This window comes from Hibiscus syriacus, unplaced genomic scaffold, assembly GCF_006381635.1.
Source record: "Hibiscus syriacus cultivar Baekdansim isolate YM2019G1 unplaced genomic scaffold, ASM638163v2 tig00110213_pilon, whole genome shotgun sequence".
Classification (NCBI taxonomy): Eukaryota; Viridiplantae; Streptophyta; class Magnoliopsida; order Malvales; family Malvaceae; genus Hibiscus; species Hibiscus syriacus.
Window position 1 is genome coordinate 136780 of NW_024062630.1, and position 21048 is coordinate 157827.

At 35.4% G+C, this 21048-nt stretch overlaps 1 protein-coding gene and 1 pseudogene across 1 annotated transcript; both read right to left on the minus strand.

Moving 5' to 3' along the window:
- Positions 1–256: 256 nt before the first annotated feature.
- Positions 257–6005, minus strand: LOC120113644 (annotated as a pseudogene).
- Positions 6006–18586: 12581 nt separating this feature from the next.
- Positions 18587–20380, minus strand: LOC120113753 (probable protein kinase At2g41970). Its single transcript, XM_039134801.1, has 7 exons — positions 20233–20380; positions 19888–20153; positions 19684–19810; positions 19330–19603; positions 19122–19254; positions 18951–19037; positions 18587–18812 (listed from the first exon to the last, which is right to left on the minus strand). Exons 1-7 carry the CDS (start codon positions 20318–20320, stop codon positions 18681–18683), a joined length of 1107 nt encoding a protein of 368 aa, XP_038990732.1. The 5' UTR covers positions 20321–20380; the 3' UTR covers positions 18587–18680.
- Between the last annotated feature and the right edge of the window lie 668 nt (positions 20381–21048).

Genomic DNA, 21048 nt, shown 5'->3' on the forward strand with positions numbered 1-21048 from the left:
AAATTAGATAGGGTTCAATCTATTCGAATGATGATAAGCATTAAGATGCAAATAAGTTTGATTTTCATACTTGATTTTAGCATTGAGATGCAATATGGCCATTTCAAACAATTTAGAAATGAAAAGAAATCCAAATTAATTGGGAGAAAGCAAAACCTCAAACCAGCAAAGCTTCATTAATGAAAACAAGAATAATACATAGAGCCTCAAAGGCACATTTTCATCCTCTACGATTTAAAAAGATAGAAAATTTGGGTAGCAATCCACTAAACAAAAACTATAAACTAAAATTGGATTTCCTTTCACCGTAAAAGATTATTGTATGCTGAATTACAAACGTCCATATTCTGTGAAATAAAGGTAGGGACTGAAATGCCAAATCAGTCGCCTTTACCTAACAAATTATATTAGAAGAACGAAAACCTTATGCCGTTTCTTGCTGCAAACAAACTGTACTCTTCGATACTAGTCTTCTTTTTATTGCAAGCACGATCACTCTCAACCTGAGATGCTGAAAATTGAGATGAAAGTTCTCCGGCAATCTCATCTTTCAGAGGGGTGGGATTAGATTTGCATCCTGTTGAAGTAGCCATCGGCCCACCGAAATGGAACAAGGAGAAACCAGTGTCATCCCTGTGTGATTTGGAAGAGACCTCATTTCGCCTTCCTCCTCCATTTGCTGCTTGTTCTATTGTATGCAACCTGCCAGGAGCAACCCTCTCAGTGTTAACTCCTGTGAAAGCTTCTTTTGTTGTAACTGACTTGAGAACCTGAATATGATCCTCAACATACAAGCCATTGGCCTTTGAAACCGGCTGATAGACTGGAACTAGACTAGGATTAAGCAGAGGGGGTACCAAAATGCTGCAGAGTGCCATATGACATGCATAAACCTGAGTTCCCATTTAAACCATAGCCAATAGGGTCGGTGTAAAAGTAAGGGTTCGGAGGAGGAAATGGCATTAATCCATTAGCAGGTGTAGCTGGCCAGGAAACAGGATTATGATGGTAGTAACTCATTGTTGAAGGAGCTTGATATACCGGAAACTGTATAGATTGGTTATGGACTGATGGAAACATGCCTTGATGTTGAGAACCCATAATAGCAGTTGGTTTTTCGTTTTCAGAAATTTCAACGGTTGTCTGTGGATTTTGGGAAACCTTGTTCCCTCCACCATCTGGTGAATGTGCAAACGAAGCCCGGCTTTCCTGACTTTTATCAATTCCTTTCACTTGACACTCGGTGAAACCATTTTGAATGCAGACTGAAGAATCTCTCCCGTTAGGTGAGTGTTCAAACAATGGCTGGTTTTCCAAAGCAACCCCTCCATTTGCATGCTGTATGCTATCAATATCTTTCACCTGATGTTCAGAGAAACCATTTTGAATGGAGATTGAAGTATCTTTCCCGTCTGATTGTTGACTGACCTCTTCAGAATCTGATGATGAAGATTCTAAATTTCCTTGATTCGAAGAGGAGGTAATGCTATCTCCTTCACTAAGGCATGAAGAGCAGTTATCAGAACTAGAAGTGCTACTCATCGTAGAATGAGAAATTCCATTCAAGGTAGGGTTTCTATAAGCACAAACTCCAACTTCCTTGGATGCTGCATCCCGCAAAGAATATTTATCCTGCTTTTCAACATGTCAGTCTTCATCTGTTGCAAGAGTGATTGGTTTGTTGACTTTGTTATGCTCATGATTAATTTTGCCCAAATTTACACTAGCTTCACTTGAGCATGTCTCACCAGATGACTTAACAAAGTTATTATCAGCCCCACCTCCTTCATTGTAAGTAGATGACCTTAGAGTAATATCTGTATCAGAATTGCTCCGGGGGTAATTTCTCTGGGCTTCTGCTGGCTCCCAAACTTTCTTGGAAAGAATTGAATCTCGACCAGAAGGGTTGTTTCCTGCAATAATTTTATTTTTTAGTCTTCCACATTCTTCGCGCATGTACTCTTGTTGATTATGCTTGTTACCACAATAGACTTGCTTGGACATATCCAATGCAGATTTTGACTTGCTTACAGACTTCGGTTCTCGGCCTTCTCTAGTAGCAGAAACATATGACTCAACCTTGGCTCTGTAGTCATTGTGTTGGCCGGAACTGCAAAATTCATAACTGTCGCTCCGACTGTTTGGACACTGAAACTTTTCAGTATACTTAACACCACAATTCTGGCTATTGGACTTTGCACTGCTTATCCTGGACTGCCTATTTAATCCATTGGTGCTCCTTGAAGGAACCTCAAAGTTTTCACTTCTGTATCTAGCTTCACATCTATTAACAGGACTTTCAGAAACAGCAAACCGATGCGATCAGACCATTTCACAGACGTATCAAATTGACCATCCTTGCAAAATTTCAATCTCCGTCGAGAAAATTTTGATTGTTCCATAGTGAAAGAGCCATTGTTACTTTGACATCTTCTCCTTCAGAACTACCAAAAGAGTGACTTTGCAAATTTGTAGTCAAATCCTCATCTAAAAACTGTTCTCCTAGATCATCTAGAGAATCCTGTGTACACACAATCATATCACCTGTCTCACTCACGGAGTCACTGCAATCAATAGCAATATTTTCTTCAACCTCGATATTTGTTGAAGATAATTCCTTGGATAAATCAGGAGCAGCAGGTGCAATGCTCGACTCTGCACATTTTTTCTCTTTCTCTCTTCCCTTTCAGCCTCTCCTTTCTCCTGAGCTTTTTCTCTCGTTCTTTTTTCCTTTTCCTCTCCTTCTGTTCTTCTTCACGCTTTTCCTTCTCTTCTTCTTCCAGAAGCTTCATCTGCAGAATCTGGTAACATTTATCAAAAATTAAAAAGTAACCCCCTATATCTACTATATGCAGAAAGGAAAGCCTATCCTGAAGTATGCCCAATTATTCAGACCTGCTTTTCCAACGTAATTATTTCCTTGCATGCAACATGAACACGTTCCTCCAACACAGTGGCAGATGCACTAAGCTCCTAGGGTCAAGTGCATCCCATTATTTTAAAAAAGTGGTTAAATTTAGTTTAATGTGTTAATGAAAAAATTATAATTTTTGCATACCCATTAATTTTAAAAAAAGAAAATTAAAATTTTGGACATCAATCTTAAATTTATGGATCCGTCACTGCTCCAACAGCTTTATTGCAAGACAAACAAAGATACTGTGTGCATTCTGGCGTGCTGTTCCTTCCCTAAAAGCCTTTTCAACCTGAAAATCAGAATTCAATTGTTAATGCAAAAACAAACAACTGAAACTACTGCTGATTATTTCTTAGAAATAGTATCCTTATAATCTACACCCAAAAACATACGCTTTTCTCAAGTAAAAAGTGCGCTACTGCCTCTGTATTAACATAAATTTTCAAAGCAACTAACAAGATGTCATATTAGCATTTGTCTCCAAACAAACTAACAGCATGCGGCCAGTTTAACATAATAAGGTCATACTTGTCTCATGATATCATTACTTACACAACAAACTAATTGCCTTTCTTCGCTCCAGCGGAGTATCTATACTGTGATGAACATCCTATGTAATATTTTTCAAACTAGTTACAATGTTCTCAACTTTATTTATTTCTCATATAGGTATTTCCCAGTCATCAAGTTTAAAGCATTTGCTTATCCTTCTTGAAGTTTAACCAAAGGCAACTTCTTAATTTCTCATTAGCCCTTCTCCTCTAAATAACAAGAGTAAAAAAAATTGAAACAGTGTTCTTTCAAGAAACAATTGGATGAAAGTGTGACTAAGAACTAGCTGCTAACAGATTCATCAATTCATTTATACCTTCCTAATGACAGCATTATTCTAAACAATTGGATGAAAGTGTGACTAAGAATTATCAGGCATATTGCACGACTCTAAAGCATAACACAGGAGAAAAGATTGGAACATGCCTGTTCCTTAAATATAACAGTAGCTGCATCATGAAGAAACTCTCAAGCAAGTTCAGGACTCTTCGCATGCTTTTGGGGACGGAAGCATTCTGCATCGATCTCATTTCCATCCTTGTCCATGGAATCATCATCCTGAAAAAATGAGCTAAAGTTTCAACATCTCTAATATCCAAACAATTTTTTTCCTATATCTCACAGAGTATGAGCTACCTTTTCTTCCTCAGCCTCTTCGGCATGTTCAAAAAATCTTCTAATATTTTCACCCCTTGTGATTGTAACATAACCATCTCCAACTACAAGCCTGCAATGCACACATTGTTGACCCTTTAATGCATGGGCTTTTACAGAAATTTCAGAGCAGCGGCAATCCAATTTCCATGCCCTCGGGGTAATATAACACGAACTCAAGCTATCAAGATCCAAACCACTGACTCGAACACTTCCACTCATGCCAACATTTTCAAATTCCATAATATCTGATTTTCCTTCCCCAGTTCCAACTGCCCATTCAAAGTGATGGTAAGTTCCAATAGTGTCGGCAAAAGTTTGGCGCCAATCAGCCTTGACTGTATCGTCAGATACCTGGGTAGTAGTAAAGAGAGAAGAGAAAAGTTTAGGTATACATTCTTTATGGACAATTACAATAAGAGATGAGCATATGATAGTATCAATCAATAGTCAGTGCACTAAAAGTTTAATGATATGGTTGCAACACCTCATACAGAAAGGCTGTATCAGCAACACAAAACCAACCAGTGCATCGAGGTTCTCTATGCATGCGTTTTAGCTCCTTCAACTCCTTGAACTCACGGATAACGTTATTTCTGCAATCTCTGCAAAACCTCTTGCTGCCAAACCTGAGATAAAGACACAAAGTGAAAATTTTGACTCCATAATGATTGCAAATATTTACTTTATTGAAGTAACAAAAAGGATAATAAGCAAGTGAGCATTGCAGAAAATTCAATTAGAAGAACACGGAATTCTACAACTTTTAAAGGCACGCAAATGAAACTTTCATGTCTTAAATACCATCAAACAGAACTTTTTTCTTCTTTATAGTTCTAACACTCCCACCACCAGTCTTATAGTTTTAGCTCTACTGAGAGCTGCTTGATCAATAGTCATCTTGTCTTCATAATGTTTGCTAGCAGACCAATATAGCAAATGAAAAACATTTAACCACAAAGAACAGCCACAAACACACCTGTACATGAGCCTCTCAATGAAATCCTCTTCCTTCATTCTTAAAAGAGATCGCCGAGTTTCTTCTCCAAGAGCAGACCAGAAATCCACCAAGGTGTCACAAGAAAGCCTGGCAGTGTGCAGTTCACATGTTTCTCTTGTTCCATGGCCTCTTCCATAACTTGCAATTCCTTGGCTTATCCAACCCCGACCTCCCCTCCACAAGCATCAGGATACAGCAATTCACGCTCTCGCTCCCTTGAACGTGCACTATCAAACACCTGATTCAATTGAAACATTAACAACTAGAAGAAAAGAGAAAACATGCTCAGAGAAAACAATTTGATCAATACAAACTTTTTGTAGACCCTTAAGTGACTTTGGGCACAAATAGCAGTCAAGAAGCGTCAATGAACCATCACGAGTTGTTGTCAAACCTCCCCAAGGATGAACAGATGGATCTTGAATTTCATCTTGTGTCCCATTTGTCACACTCAATCCACCATCAATTCCATTTTTTGGGACTCCTGACCTGTTGTGATGAAGGTTACCAGCTACTCCCTCCAGCTGCAAGGATTTTCCATACATGACTATCTGCAGAAAGCCTTCAAGTAGAACCCCGTTACATCTGGAGCAGTATATATTTTTGCGAGGTCGCTCAAAGAGGGTTTGTTTATCAATTCTAAAGAGCTCCTGCCTTGCTTGTAATGACAGCTCACTCCAGTACTATAGAACAAAACCAAAGCTCTTAGTAAGAGATCAGAAAATAAAATCAATAAATCACATTTATAAAACATCTCCATTATTAAATTGCATAATCAAAACTGCCCCCCCTATTTTCATAAACTTGGAGCAAGGAGAGCTGAGTGCAGAGAAGGACTAGGTCTTGGGTTACACAACAGGGGGTAGCACTAACTTGTGCCATAGACCCTGCCAACTCCCATCTTAAGGACTCAAACCGGTGATTCAAAATTGGAGTTTCACAATCTAACTATTTGGGTGTCCCAACCTTATTTGCTAATAGGAAGAAAAAAAACACCATTTCGTGTTATTTGGAGTTTCACATTCTAAGTTATTAACCATTTGGGTGTTCCATCCTAACTTGCTAATAGGAAAAACAGCACCATTTCTGAAATTCCCAAATCCTCAGTCACTTTCGTTTGATAACCAAAAAATTAGAAGGAAAAAAGGCAATATACAACAACAGGAAGCCACATTGAGCTCAACAAAGAGTATAAAGAAAATCCAAAGGGTTGGAAGTTAATTATCAAATTTCGAGTTTCTATTACTTCCAATACTCAATTCAAAACCAGGAATAGCACTAAAATATTAGTGCCTTGGCTCTAAACAAAAAAATAGGCAGCTAAATGTCTAGCGCCTCTGAGCAAACAGTATATTTCATTATTCAAGAAATCCAATACCAAAGTAAAAATTGGCACAAAATCAAAATTAAATAAATTCTCTAAACTGGATCTAGTAAACAATAAAAGAGAAATAAAAATCCAATATAGTAAGATCGAATCCAAACTTAAATTACCCGTTTTTAACTATCCGAGCTAAAAATAAATAAAAAATAATAGGGTTTTTTTTAATCATGTAGGAGATAATTAGTTTTAAATAAAAATAGGTCTAATTGTACTATACGTATCTAAACTATAGGATTTTATCTTTTTAAAAACTTATAATAATCAAACTCTTCCTTCAGTCTAATAGTGATTTGACATTAACTTTTAGTTCAAATCTGACGTTAAGTATATTTTAAACGTGTAGATTAAATACTAATTACACTTTACATATTACATATTAAAATTTGAATTGTTTCCATGAATTACCCAAATTATAACATTATACTTTCTAGCTAGCTCTTTCTAACTAATTCTCGTGGCTAAACGAATTGTAATAATTATTGTATTTAGTTGTTGGGAGTTCTCGTGACATTCTTTTGTATCATGAGATCATTTTTTCCTATCGATATTATTTGTATTGACGATCTCTTTCTATTTGTTTTTATAACATCCTGATCTTATCAGCTTCATCTCATAGTGATCAAGACTCATTCTCAAAAAAAAAATTGACATCTTTAAGAGGAATAATTTTTGACGTCCCTTTTTTTAGGATTTGATTTCCACTACCATTTGGCAGAAAAACAATATTCACTTCATCTCATCATTATGTTGTTGTACAATTAGGGAATTTGAAAGCGTTTGATTGTAGTTAAACTCTTATTATTTCTGTGAATAGTTATTGAATAAGGATACGATGATGTTGATCAAAGACAATTCATTTATTCTATTTTAAACAACAATTAGAAGAATAATAATTATAAAAATAAAAACATTGGCTCAACTTCCACATTCTCCTCATCATAGGAGGAGAGAGAAAGAAAGAATGAAACAATTAAAGAGATAATTTATCTTGTCATTTTCTTAGGAGAAAGAGAAATCTTTTGTATACTCTACATGTGATGACTATCGATGGATAGAGTATGACATATATCGATAAGTTATGTCAAGATCAACATAGATCTATTAGATTAAATAGTGAAATATCCAGTAATACGATGATTGGACATGTCAATTGTGTACCTCTATTTCGGATTACATTAATTTTTTAAAATAAATCATTTAGGAAAACATGACATAAATGATACAACAATACAACCACTGTGATTAATGTACTTTTATATTTTAAATATATATAAAAAATTAATATTAATACTCAGGTAATTATTTTATGTACATATAGTAAAAAAATTTGTCTATAAACATGATTGTATGATTATAATATGTCCTTTAATTATGTTAAAAAATAATAACTAAAAAAAGAACTCATTATAGCTATATAACTTTTCCTGTGGATTTATTTCAGCACCATTAATGCATGAAGTGATAATCTTTAATATATTAACATTTTTAATTTAATTAAAATTGTTTGCATTCGAAGAAAAGGGTGCAATAGGAGTAATCGAAGCTTTTCATTGCAGTGAAGGGACCATTGCCCGCAGTTTGAGGGCAGGTGCAAAGCTACGCCGTTTAATGAGGAAAACAGGAAGGGTCAAATCAGTCAGTACATAGGCGAATATTACATGTCAATGCCCACTAAAAAAACAGCCACGTATACCCCTGTTCTCAAGGATGGAATTTTGCTAACATACAAATACGGTGGGCCTTTACCCTTTCATTTAATTTATCATTGTCGGTAAATTTAATTTAGGGTAAACTACGTCATTCATCACTGAATTTTACTATCTATTATTTCACTTACTATAATTTTAATCTCTTTTCAATTTGCTTACAAAAATTTTGAATTACTTTTATTTTGGTCACTCTAAATTATTTTATTATTATTTTGGTATGGCATGACATTTTTTTAATATTTAATAAAAAATAATTTAAAATATAAATGTCAAGTAAATGGTGGTTGTCCATTGTTCGTTGTCATTGGACGTAATCGTCGACAGTAGATGGTGGTCATTCGTCCCAAATTTCATCGGTCGCTTCGTATTGAACCCTTGAGTCTGAATTCGACCTTCATTTTGTTAAAACATGCTCCGAATCTGACTAAAAGTGAGGAATGAAACATCAATCATTGTAGATGGTGGTCGTTTGATCCCAGATTTCATGGGTCGCTTCGTCTCGATCCCTAAGTCTAAATCTGAACTCCATTTTGTTAGAACATGTTCCAAAGTCCACTTATAGGAGATCGAAAGCAGAGAAACTGAAATGCTTCAGTTGATATTCACATGTTTTGAGATATTTTTTAGTGAAAAAACCACTAGAATCAAGCTCAGTGTGTCAAAATGGGTCTGTCAATACAATTTTAAAATAATAAATCATAATAATCAATTATTTGTTTATTTGAAAAAATATTTTTTAAAATATTTAAAATTTAAAAATAATAAAAAGATTTAAAGATTATTATCTTTAATAATGATTTTTCCCGAACTAATTGTACATGGGTATTGATTTAGGATTTTGAATTCTTTTATGTACAGGGAAGTATTTTATTTGGACTTTGATACGGTCACATATGGATTTAAGAGACGAGTGGAACATTAATTTCTCGAAAATTTTAAATTAATATATATTTTAATTTTTTTCATTTTTAAATAATCATTTGTTTTCTCTCTTATAATTTTATAAATCTGTTCACTTTTAAAATTTTAAAAATAATCACTTTAACATAATATCTGTTGACTAGCACCGAAAGGTGCCTAAATTAATGCACCGAAAGGTGCATGGCCCCTTTTGTTGAAAATATAAAAAATGGGATAATTCAATTTAGTCACTAAATTTTAGGATATTTACAAATTAGTCCTTAGGTTTCAACTATAAATATCCTAGCTCATTTAGCTTCAAAACCATCCCAAAGCATTCTAGCTTTCTTCCAATACTAAAGAGATTTTAGAGAGTTTCTTGAGAGTTGTTTTCTCCTTTTTATCTAGAGAGAATTATCATTGTTTTCCCCTTGGTAGATCGAGAGAGATTGTAATTCCTATTTTCTCATAGTGAAATTCTTCTACCGTTGCCCGTGGTTTTTACCCTAAATATTTTAGGGGTTTTTCACGTAAATTTTGTGTCTCTTTTATCTTCATTTTTTATTTTTCTCAAATTATCAGTTGCGCTTTTGCTCTATCCGATAGCCGTCTTCCGCAACAATTGGTATCAGAGCCAGATTAGAGTGTGTAATATCTACTTATTGTCTTTGTGGTTGCCACCAAAAGGTGGATCATCCAACATAAGAAAGTAAGAAGTTATTACTCATTCTTTGAAGGTTCCAGAGAACTATTCACGATAGTGAAATAGTGGGAGCTATCCGAAACTATGGCAACGAAATTTGATATTGAAAAGTTCAATGGGAGAAATTTCTCATTGTGGAAATTAAAGATGAAGGCCATCCTGAGGAAAGACGGGTGTCTAGCGGCTATCAGTGAAAGGCCGGTGGATTTTGCAGATGACATCAAATGGAACGAGATGGACGGGAATTGTCGCAATCGTCTTTCGATTGGGCCCCGGAATTGGGCTTCGACTTGGAAAATGTGGATTGGGAGTCGCCACCGACCAATTTAGAGCGAATTTAGGTGGGTCGGACACCATTTTACCTGATCTGCGTTGTACCAAAAACATGTCGGGTTCGGGAGTCGATTACGGTCAAGGAAGGATTAGCACCTTTGAACCGCCCTTTCGGTACCAATTAATTTATCGGTTGTCTTTAATTGCGAAAATTAGAATTTAAATTAAAATTAAAATTATTCGATCCGAATTACTTACCATTTGATCGGCTGAAATCGCGACTGAAACAAAATATGTTAGATAAAAAGCGAAAACAAAATGCTAATAAATAAAAAATGAATAAAAATATATAAATAATAATAATAATAATGAAAGAAAGAAATAATAAAAAAATAATAATAAAAGGTTAAGTTTAAAAAATATTTAAAAGTAAAATAAAAAAAATAAAGATAAAACTTAGGATCAAATTGGAACAATTTGAGCTTAATGAATTAGAAAATGAACTGCAAAAGAACAAATAAAAAGTTAGGGGACCAATTCACAGAATATAAAAAAATATAAATAGGGACCAAATTGATTAAATCAGAAATATGGAGGCAAATTTACAGGTAGTGACCAAATTGAACTGCGACTCAAAATGATAGGGACTGCGGAGAGGATTTAAGAATCCTTTATTTGCACACTGGTCCCTCGTATATAAATGCCCAAACACACCTTTTCTCAGCTCATTTTCAACATTTCCTCACAGATTCATCTCTCTCAAACGAGAGAAGGCTCTGAACCCCTCTCCCTTGGCGATTCCGACCACCTGCCGACGCTGTCCACGACCGCCGACGGCCGCCGCGAGCGGCGACAGAAAAAACCAAAGCCCCTCAAAATACTCCTCTCCACCCCACCCCGTAAACCTAAATCTGTGACTCAAAAACACAAAATATGCCCCTACCGGCGTAGATCTAGGCGTAAAGATTCGATTTTTACCCTTAAAACCCTTCGTATCCCGACATTTTTCGTTCCTCACGGTGGTGCTTTTCCTCGCGCCAAGGGTTTCGATCCTTTCTTTGATATATTTTGCTTTGTATCTTGGATGTATTTGGTAGTTGTGGTTTGATGGGTTTTTGATGTCTTCTGGTTTCTGGTTTTTGTGACTCTGATGTACTGTTGGCTTCAGTTGATTTTCGTGGTTGGTTGCTTTGACCTTGTTGATGGTCTCACTCTCGTTGTTTGTTTGTGGTTGTTTAATTCTCGATGATGCTCTCTGTGGGTTCTGTTTGGTTCCCGATAACCCCCCTCTGTACTGTGTTGGTCGTGGGTTTTTATAACCCCCACCGGCCGTTGGGAGTCCTGACGATCTCGGGATCGTGGTTGGTTGGCCGGGGATTTCGGGATGGGTCAGTCCCGATCCCCTCGGCCGGAAATCTCGGTGATCGGTGTGTGGTGGCGTTCAGGCTTCTGGTAACCTTGATTTGATCTTGACCGTTGGATTGGGTCAGATCCAACGGTCCAAGATCGGCTGCGGCTGATAGCTCTTTGTGGGTTAAACAAACCCTGATTCCCTTGCTATATTGGCCGTTGATCTCTTTGTTGATCCAACGGTCCCCTGTTGTGTGGCGCTGTGACATATACTGGAACCCTAATTTGACCTCTGGGCTAGATCAAGCCTGTCTGACTGGATTTGGACCCGTTTCTGGACCCGTTTTTGGATCTGGAGAAAAAATATATGAAATTAAATTAAATTAATAAAATAAAATAAAATAAATAATATGATATAAACTATATAATATATATTTCAAAAATATGTTTTAGAAAACTATATATTATACTTAAAAAAAGTTTCCAAAACTATATATACATAGTTTTCAAAACGTTTTAAAAATATTATATAAGTTTTCAAAAAAATGTTTTTAAAACTATATATTATATAATTTCAAAAAATGTTTTTAAAACTATATACTATATATGTTTTCAAAATGTTTTAAAAACTATATAATATATAAACGTTTTCAAAATGTTTTCAAAACTATATATTATATATATTTTAAAAATATTTTCAAAAACTATATAATATATAAATTTTCGAAAATCATTTTCTGAAAATTATATATTATATTTTGTCAAAAACATTTTTACAAACTATAATAAAAAAACACAATAACTCCGGGCGAAAATGAGTGTCTACAGGAATGTTATGGCAAACTTTCATCTAGCATTAGCAGATGAAGTATTGTCAAGCATCGAGGAGAAGAAGACAGCTAAGGAGATATGGGATCATCTCACCAAATTGTACGAGTCCACTTCGTTGCACAATAAAATTTTCCTTAAAAGGAAATTGTACACTCTCCGTATGCCAGAATCTACTTCAGTGACAGAGCACTTAAATACACTGAACACCTTATTTTCTCAGCTTACATCCTTAAGCTGTAAAATAGGAGAACAAGAACGTGCTGAACTTCTACTTCAAAGTCTATCGGATTCATACGATCAACTCATCATCAACTTGACAAACAGTAATGTCACCAGTTTAGTCTTCGATGATGTTGCAGCTGCTGTTCTACTAGAAGAAAATCGGCGCAAGAACAAGGAAGACAGACAAGTAAATCTGCAACAAGCAGAAGCGTTGACAACGATGACAACGATGAGAGGAAGATCAACAGAACGTGGCCAAAGCAGCAGTCACAAACATGGTAGATCGAAGTCGAGGAGCAAGAAGAATTTAAAGTGTTACAACTGTGGAAAGAAGGGTCACTTGAAGAATGATTGTTGGAGTCTAAATAAAAACTCCAATCCACAAGGTAATACTGCAAACACTTCAGATGATGGAGATGCTCTATGCTGTGAAGCATCAACCACCGTAGAAGAAAGAAAACGATTTGCAGATATATGGCTCATTGATTCGGGAGCAACATATCACATGACCTCAAGAAGAGAATGGTTCCATCATTATGAACCTGTCTCAGGAGGATCTGTTTATAGTTGCAATGATCATGCCTTAGAGATCGTTGGCGTGGGAACCATCAAATTGAAGATGTATGCCGGAACAATTAAAGTTGTTCGAGATGTGCGGCACGTGAAAGGCCTGAAGAAAAATTTATTATCCTACGGATTGTTGGATAATAATGCTAACAAGATTGAAACACAGAAAGGAATCATAAAGGTGTTATGTGGAGCGCTTGTGGTACTGAAAGGCGAAAAGATAGCAGCAAACTTGTACATGCTAAAAGGAGAAACTTTGCTAGAAGCAGAAGCCTCTGTTGCCTCATGTAATTCATATTCTGCAATGCTATGGCATCAGAAACTTGGACACATGTCAGAACAAGGAGTGAAAGTCCTTGTGGAGCAAAAACTACTTCCAGGCTTAACAAAGGTATCACTTACTTTGTGTGAGCACTGCATAACAAGTAAGCAGCACCGGTTGAAATTCAACACATCAAATTCTAGAGGCAAACGTGTTCTAGAATTGGTTCACTCTGATGTATGACAAGCACCGGTTACATCCCTAGGCGGAGCAAAAGTGTTCTAGAATTGGTTCACTCTGATGTATGACAAGCACCGGTTACATCCCTAGGCGGAGCAAAATATTTTGTCTCATTTATTGATGACTACTCCAGGAGATATTGGGTGTACCCTATTAAGAAGAAGTCAGATGTGTTTTCAACTTTCAAAAACTTCAAAGCACGGGTGGAACTTGATTCTGGAAATAAGATCAAGTGTTTCAGAATAGATAATGGAGGAGAATATTCAAGTGAAGAATTTGATGACTTTTGCAGGAAAGAAGACATCAAAAGACAGTTCACAGTGGCGAACACTCCTCAACAAAATGGAGTGGCAGAGCGGATGAACAGAAGCTTGTTAGAAAGAACAAGAGCAATGTTGAGGGATGCAGGCTTAGAAAAATCATTCTGGGCAGAAGCAGTCAATACCGCCTGTTATTTGGTGAATCGAGCTCCATCAACTGCAATAGAGCTGAAGACACCAATGGAGATGTGGACTGGTAAACCAGCTGATTATTCAAACCTCCATGTATTTGGAAGCATTGTGTACGTGATGTACAACCCCCAAGAAATTTCAAAGCTAGATCCAAAATCCAGGAAATGCAAATTCTTGGGGTATGCTGATGGTGTAAAGGGGTATCGCTTGTGGGATCCCACTGCCCGCAAAGTGATCATTAGCAGGGATGTTATCTTTGTAGAATATAAGCTACAAAGAAAAGAAGACGATGCTAGCGCTGAAAAGTCAGAGACTACTCATATACATGTGGAAAAGGAGGTTGAACAAGGAGATTCTTCTGAAGCAGAACCAACTCATGATAAACAAGAACTAGAGAGTTCTGAAGCTCCAATAACTCGTCAATCAGATCGTGTGAGAAGACGTCCCAATTGGCACTCAGATTATATTATAGAAGGTAATATTGCATACTGCCTTTTAACAGAGGACGGTGAGCCATCAACATACCAGGAAGCAATAAACAGCTCAGATGCTTCATTATGGATGATGGCGATGCAAGAAGAAATCGAAGCCCTTCATAAAAATAATACATGGGACCTTGTGCCACTACCACAAGGAAGGAAGCCAATTGGTAACAAATGGGTCTTCAAAATCAAGCGAAATGGTGACGATCAAGTGGAGAGGTATCGTGCAAGATTGGTGGTCAAAGGATATGCTCAAAAAGAAGGTATTGATTTCAATGAAATTTTTTCTCCTGTGGTTCGACTAACAACAGTTCGAGTACTCTTGGCAATGTGTGCTACATTGAACTTACATCTAGAGCAGCTAGATGTTAAAACAGCTTTTCTTCATGGAAATCTTGAAGAAGAGATTTATATGCTCCAGCCTGAAGGTTTTGAAGAAAAAGAAAAGAAGAACTTGGTTTGCAGGTTGAACAAATCTCTGTACGGTCTAAAGCAGGCGCCGAGGTATTGGTATAAGAGATTTGATTCCTTCATTATGTGCCTTGGATACAACAGACTTAATGCAGACCCTTGTGCTTATTTCAAGAGGTCTGGTGATAATGATTTTGTTATATTGCTGTTGTATGTGGATGACATGTTGGTTGCAGGACCCAACAAAGATCATATTGAAGAATTAAAGGCACAACTGGCTAGGGAATTTGAAACGAAGGACTTGGCATCAGCAAACAAGATTCTAGGGATGCAAATTCACCGAGACAGAAGTAATAGGAAGATTTGGCTTTCACAAAAGAATTACTTGAGGAAGATCTTGTCACGATTCAACATGCAAGATTGTAAGCCAATTTTTACCCCTCTTCCTATTAACTTCAAATTATCCTCCAGTATGAGTCCTAGCAGTGAAGAAGAGAGGATGGAGATGTCTCGAGTACCGTATGCATCAGCAGTGGGAAGTTTAATGTTCGCTATGATATGCACAAGACCAGACATTGCACAAGCAGTGGGAGTGGTTAGTCGGTACATGGCAAATCCAAGCAAAGAGCATTGGAATATTGTAAAGAGGATCCTAAGATACATCAAAGGGACCTCAAATGTTGCATTATGTTACGGAGGATCAAACTTACTAATAAATGGGTATGTCGATTCTGACTATGCAGGAGATTTGGATAAAAGCAAATCTACTACAGGATATGTGTTCAAAGTTACTGGTGGAGCTGTAAGCTGGGTTTCAAAATTACAGTCAGTTGTGGCTACATCCACAACAGAGGCAGAATATGTAGCAGCTACACAAGCCAGTAAAGAAGCAATTTGGTTGAAAATGCTATTGGAGGAGCTTGGGCACAATCAAGAGTTTGTCTCTCTGTTTTGTGACAGTCAAAGTGCCTTGCATCTAGCAAGGAATCCAACATTTCATTCAAGGACAAAGCACATACGAGTTCAATACCATTTCATTCGTGAAAAGGTGGAAGAAGGGACGGTAGATATGCAGAAGATCCATACCAAAGACAATATAACAGATTTCATGACGAAGGCAATCAACGCTGATAAATTTAGCTGGTGTCGATCCTCTAGTGGCCTGACAGAAACGTAAGCAACATGATGGTACAAGGTAGAAAGAATGGTGTGAAGATATGATTGTTCCAATCAAATCTTCAAGTGGGAGATTGTTGACTAGCACCGAAAGATGCCTAAATTAATGCACCGAAAGGTGCATGGCCCCTTTTGTTGAAAATATAAAAAATGGGATAATTCAATTTAGTCACTAAATTTTAGGGTATTTACAAATTAGTCCTTTGGTTTCAACTATAAATATCCTAGCTCATTTAGCTTCAAAATCATCCCAAAGCATTCTAGCTTTCTTTCAATACTAGAGAGATTTTAGAGAGTTTCTTGAGAGTTGTTTTCTCCTTTTTATCTAGAGAGAATTATCATTGTTTTCTCCTTGGTAGATCGAGAGAGGTTGTAATTCCTATTTTCTCATAGTGAAATTTTTCTACCGTTGCCCGTGGTTTTTACCCTAAATATTTTAGGGGTTTTTCACGTAAATTTTGTGTCTCTTTTATCTTCATTTTTTATTTTCTCAAATTATCAGTTGCGATTTTGCTCTATCCGATAGCCGTCTTCCGCAACAATATCTTACATTCGTCCTCAGATATAATATTTTAGAGTTGTTGTTGTTTTTCCTTTTTATTCAAATAAAGGTTGTTTCTTGCTCCTTGTATATTTGTTTCGTACTTGTTTAGGTTCAAGTTGTATATTAATTTCGTCCTTGTATATCAGTTGTATATTTTATTCAAATAAAGTACCCCAGTTACATTTTACTGTTTAATTAATTTATACATTATTGGCTACTTAGTAATTCGAGTTTTTATTCTCTATTATGCATTTCTAAGGTTTTTATCTTAAAAGATTAATGTTATTTGTGTTTTAGTTGAAGTTTGATTTTGTTTAGGATAAATAGCTTAAGGTTGATGTTCAAGGGAGATTTAGTTTAGATAATAAGGAAGCGACTGTTAAATTAGAGGTTTATGATTTATTTCTTTTTAGTTCGTACGAAAAATTATTAATTAATTATGTTTTAGATATAAGAGATAAAATGATTTTTATTCTCGAACATTGTTTGCATTGATGGGTAACGATAGCTTAATAGTTTAAGATAATTTACATGTAATTTAAATGAAAAAACATCAGTCATAGTAAGAGTTCTGAAAACAAATGAATGGTTTGGGGGTTGAGGAGGAGAAAATTCTCTCGATAAAAATTAATGGATTTTATATAAATCTCTCTTACAAATACTATTATTATAATTACAACAATATACCACGCTTATTGGTAATTGTAATATGATTAATTCTGAGAGAAAGCAAAGTAAATAAATATACTTGTGACATATATTCAAATTTCAATAGAAAATACAAGATCGTTTGGTTTTAGAAAAAAACTATTTTTGTTTTTTAATTTTAATTTTAAAAATACATTTTTCATTTTTTAAAATTTAAAAAATTGTTTATTTAATATAAATGATTTTTTTTTGTAAAAATGAAAATAATATAAATATGTTTAGTATATTGTTTATTAAAATATAAATTAACAAATGATTGAATTAAATTATAATTATTAAAAAAATCCATACATGTGAGTTATGTACACGAACCAAACGGACTCAGTTGTCAAAGGATTATTTTTATTTCTTGAGGTCCCAAGTTCAAGCACTATGTAGGCAGAGATATGAGTGTTCAATGTCATATGATTGAAAATATTTGAACATATGCTATATTGTATTCACCCTAGATTAATAAAAAAAATACACGTGAGTTGTAAATATTAAAAAAATGATAAAAACTTCATAACACAAAAATTATTTGAGTGTATAATAAAGTGATAATGTTAATGCATATTAAGCACCAATTAAATTAAAAAATATAATAAAAATAATATCGTAAGCAAAATGATACACAACATCAACAACCTAATTGTTAACGTTTAGTTTCATTGATTATAGGGTCGGATTGATTTTGTTCACTTAATTTAAGAGTTATATTGAGTATAAAAAAAATTAGGGGTCACATTTTTTTTTGTAAACGTTTGAGGGACTCAGATATCATTAAATAAAAAAAATATTGTTAGAAAATTTAAATTTAGGTAGGTAAGTTAAAAATCTAAAACTTTTGTTTTTTTTTAAATTTTGAAATAATTTTAGTAAAAATACTGAAAATGTTTTTTTATGTTTTAAAATTTTCACTTATTTTTATTTTTAAATTTTATAACTAAACACGTTTACTTGTTTTTTATTTCCTAAATTTTTAATATAAAATATAGCCTATCATGCGAAAGAAATGGGGAAAAATAGTAAGCAAAAGTAGCAAGGAAACAAAACCAAAATTAAAATAAAAATTGAAAACTTAGCAGATGAACAAATAACATCAGTTTAATGCACTTCAGACTCCCCAAAAAAATTACACATTGCAATCGGTTTTACGATGATACCATTGAATCTCCAAGAAATAGTATCATCTTCTTCAGCCAAAGTAAAACCCTCACAGGGAAATATATACAAAATATGAAGAAAATAGTTACTACTACACAAGCCTTTTCTACTGTTTATTACGTCCGAAATATAACAATATAACATATATATGCAAGCATGCATGCATGTATGTATGTGTGTGTGTGTGTGTATATATTTTATGATGGTGGAGGAGGTTCTGCTCCTGCTGGTCTTGCATTTAGAAGAGGCTGAAGAGCTTTGACAACGATTGTCATGTTTGGCCGAAAGTCCGCCTCGTACTGGACACACAGTGCTGCAACCGCTGCTAGCTGATATATTATATAAGTATCCAAATACAGAAGCCCCAACATGTAAAGTTAGATCTTATAAAGGATATATCATGGTTGGAAATTAGTGTTTATTCTTTGTTTTTGTTTTTAATTAGATACACAAGAGAGAAATACAACCTTGGCAATTGCCTTTGGTGGGTAGTCATTGTTTAGCTTGGGATCCACACATTGTTTGACCTTGTCTTCACTTAATCTTGGAGTTGCCTGAAAAATGAGTTAGATACACCTTTTAAAGGGCTGCAAATGTATGTATGTATTAAGAGGGGGGGGGGGGGGAAGAAGATATACCCAAGTAACTAGACTTTGTTGTCCTTTGGGCATTGTATGATCTACTGGTTTTCTCCCAGTCAAGAGCTCAAGAAGAACGACTCCAAAACTGTATACATCACTTTTCTGTGTTATTTGCCCTGTCATAGCATACCTAGAAACAAAAAAAAGTTTTTGGAAAAAAATTGACCAAAATCTCTGTTAATTATGTTAAAAATGAAAGGCTTACTCTGGGGCGTGGTAGCCAAAGGTACCCAAGACTCTAGTAGAATGGAGTCGAGCTGCGGTGTCGGAAGATTGATTCGTCAAATTGAAATCGGCAATTTTGGAGACGAAATCGTCGAAAAGGAGCACATTGCTCGAGCGCACATCACGATGGACGATAGAAGGCTGAACTTTCTCATGCAAATACTCAAGCCCTTTTGCAGCACCGAATGCAATCTTTACTCTTTCGCTCCATGTTAGAGCTGGTCCCGGTTCAGCCCCTTGTACTCCTTTCCTCCCTAATAAATCAAACATAATAAGAATGATTTCTTCTTCTTTTTTCTTCATATGAATGGTGAAACTGAGCATTTTATTTTACCATGCAATACATCATGTAGAGATCCCTTTGTTGCATGCTGATATACCAAGATTCTGTTATTCTCCTCCAAACAGTACCCCAACATCTCCACGAAATGGTCATGTTTAAGTCTTGAAACTATTGATAACTGACAAAAAAAATAAAAAAAATTACCTGTCAGAGAAATGTTTAAAGCTGTTTAAATTAAAAAAGTAACAACTAAACCTGTGATCCGAAGTCAGAATCGGGTTCAGGAGAAGAACCGGTGTCGAGTTTCTTAATAGCTGCAGGCTGGCCATCACTTAAAACTCCATAAAAAACTCGGCCATAAGAACCCTCTCCGATCAAAGATTGTTGCCCAAAGTTATTAGTCATCCGGTTTAACTCTTCTAATGGAATGGCTGGTAATTCAATTGGTAGAATTTGTTCAGAACCTGCCCCACTTTTAGTCGTCGGGCCACCCCTTGGCTCTCCTCTACCTCTTCCACTCGCTGTAAAAATAAAATTAATAAGGACAAAAATCACAATTTAACCAAAATAGAACAATCGGGGCATGTGGGGAGCAATCACCGGCACCACCGTATTGACTAGGCGGGGCTTGATATTGGTTCGGTGGTGGACCGTCTAGTTCCTCCTCCGCACCTCCACAGCACGACATAGCTTAGGATGTTAAATTGTAAACTTTTTTCATTCAGAGAAAACTATTTTAGATTGGATTCAATCCTGCATGGAAAATTAAAATCATTCGAATTCCAATATTTATAATCGAATCAAAGCATTGGAAACATACCCGAAAGGCTATGATCGAAAAATAAAATAAAATTCAAAGGAAAGTAGTAATAATAATAATAAGCTATGAAAGGCTGAATAGAGAGGGTGGGGAGGGGGGAGGCTGATTGCAGAGAAGAAACGAAACAAATGTAAAGGGAAAAAAAGAGAGAATTTTTGCAATGTTGTTTCGTTCTTCTTTTAGGTTAATTCTCCCCCTTGGCTCTTTTTTGGAACACACACGCATGTTTGTTCATTGTTTTGCGACGAACTCGGCTCTCTTTATACTTTAACCGCTAATCTTCAAACTAACCAAATTCTACGTGGGTTCACGTTTGCATGTCTCTTTACCCAATTCCATTCTCTTTTTTTTCCTATTTGTAGTCTGCTTTTATTCTAACTTCACAATCAAAATAAAAAGGGAAAAAAATTTTGGATTCGTATTGTATCTATCATAATAGATTCGTGAAGCTGTATCATCTAAAATAATCATTTAAATTTTTATAATATTTTTTATTTCTTTTTTATAATTTAAATGATACATACTAAAATTCTTAAAATTTTATTTGTGCTTGTACGGTTAGAGGTATATACAAATTTAATAAAATTCTTAAATTT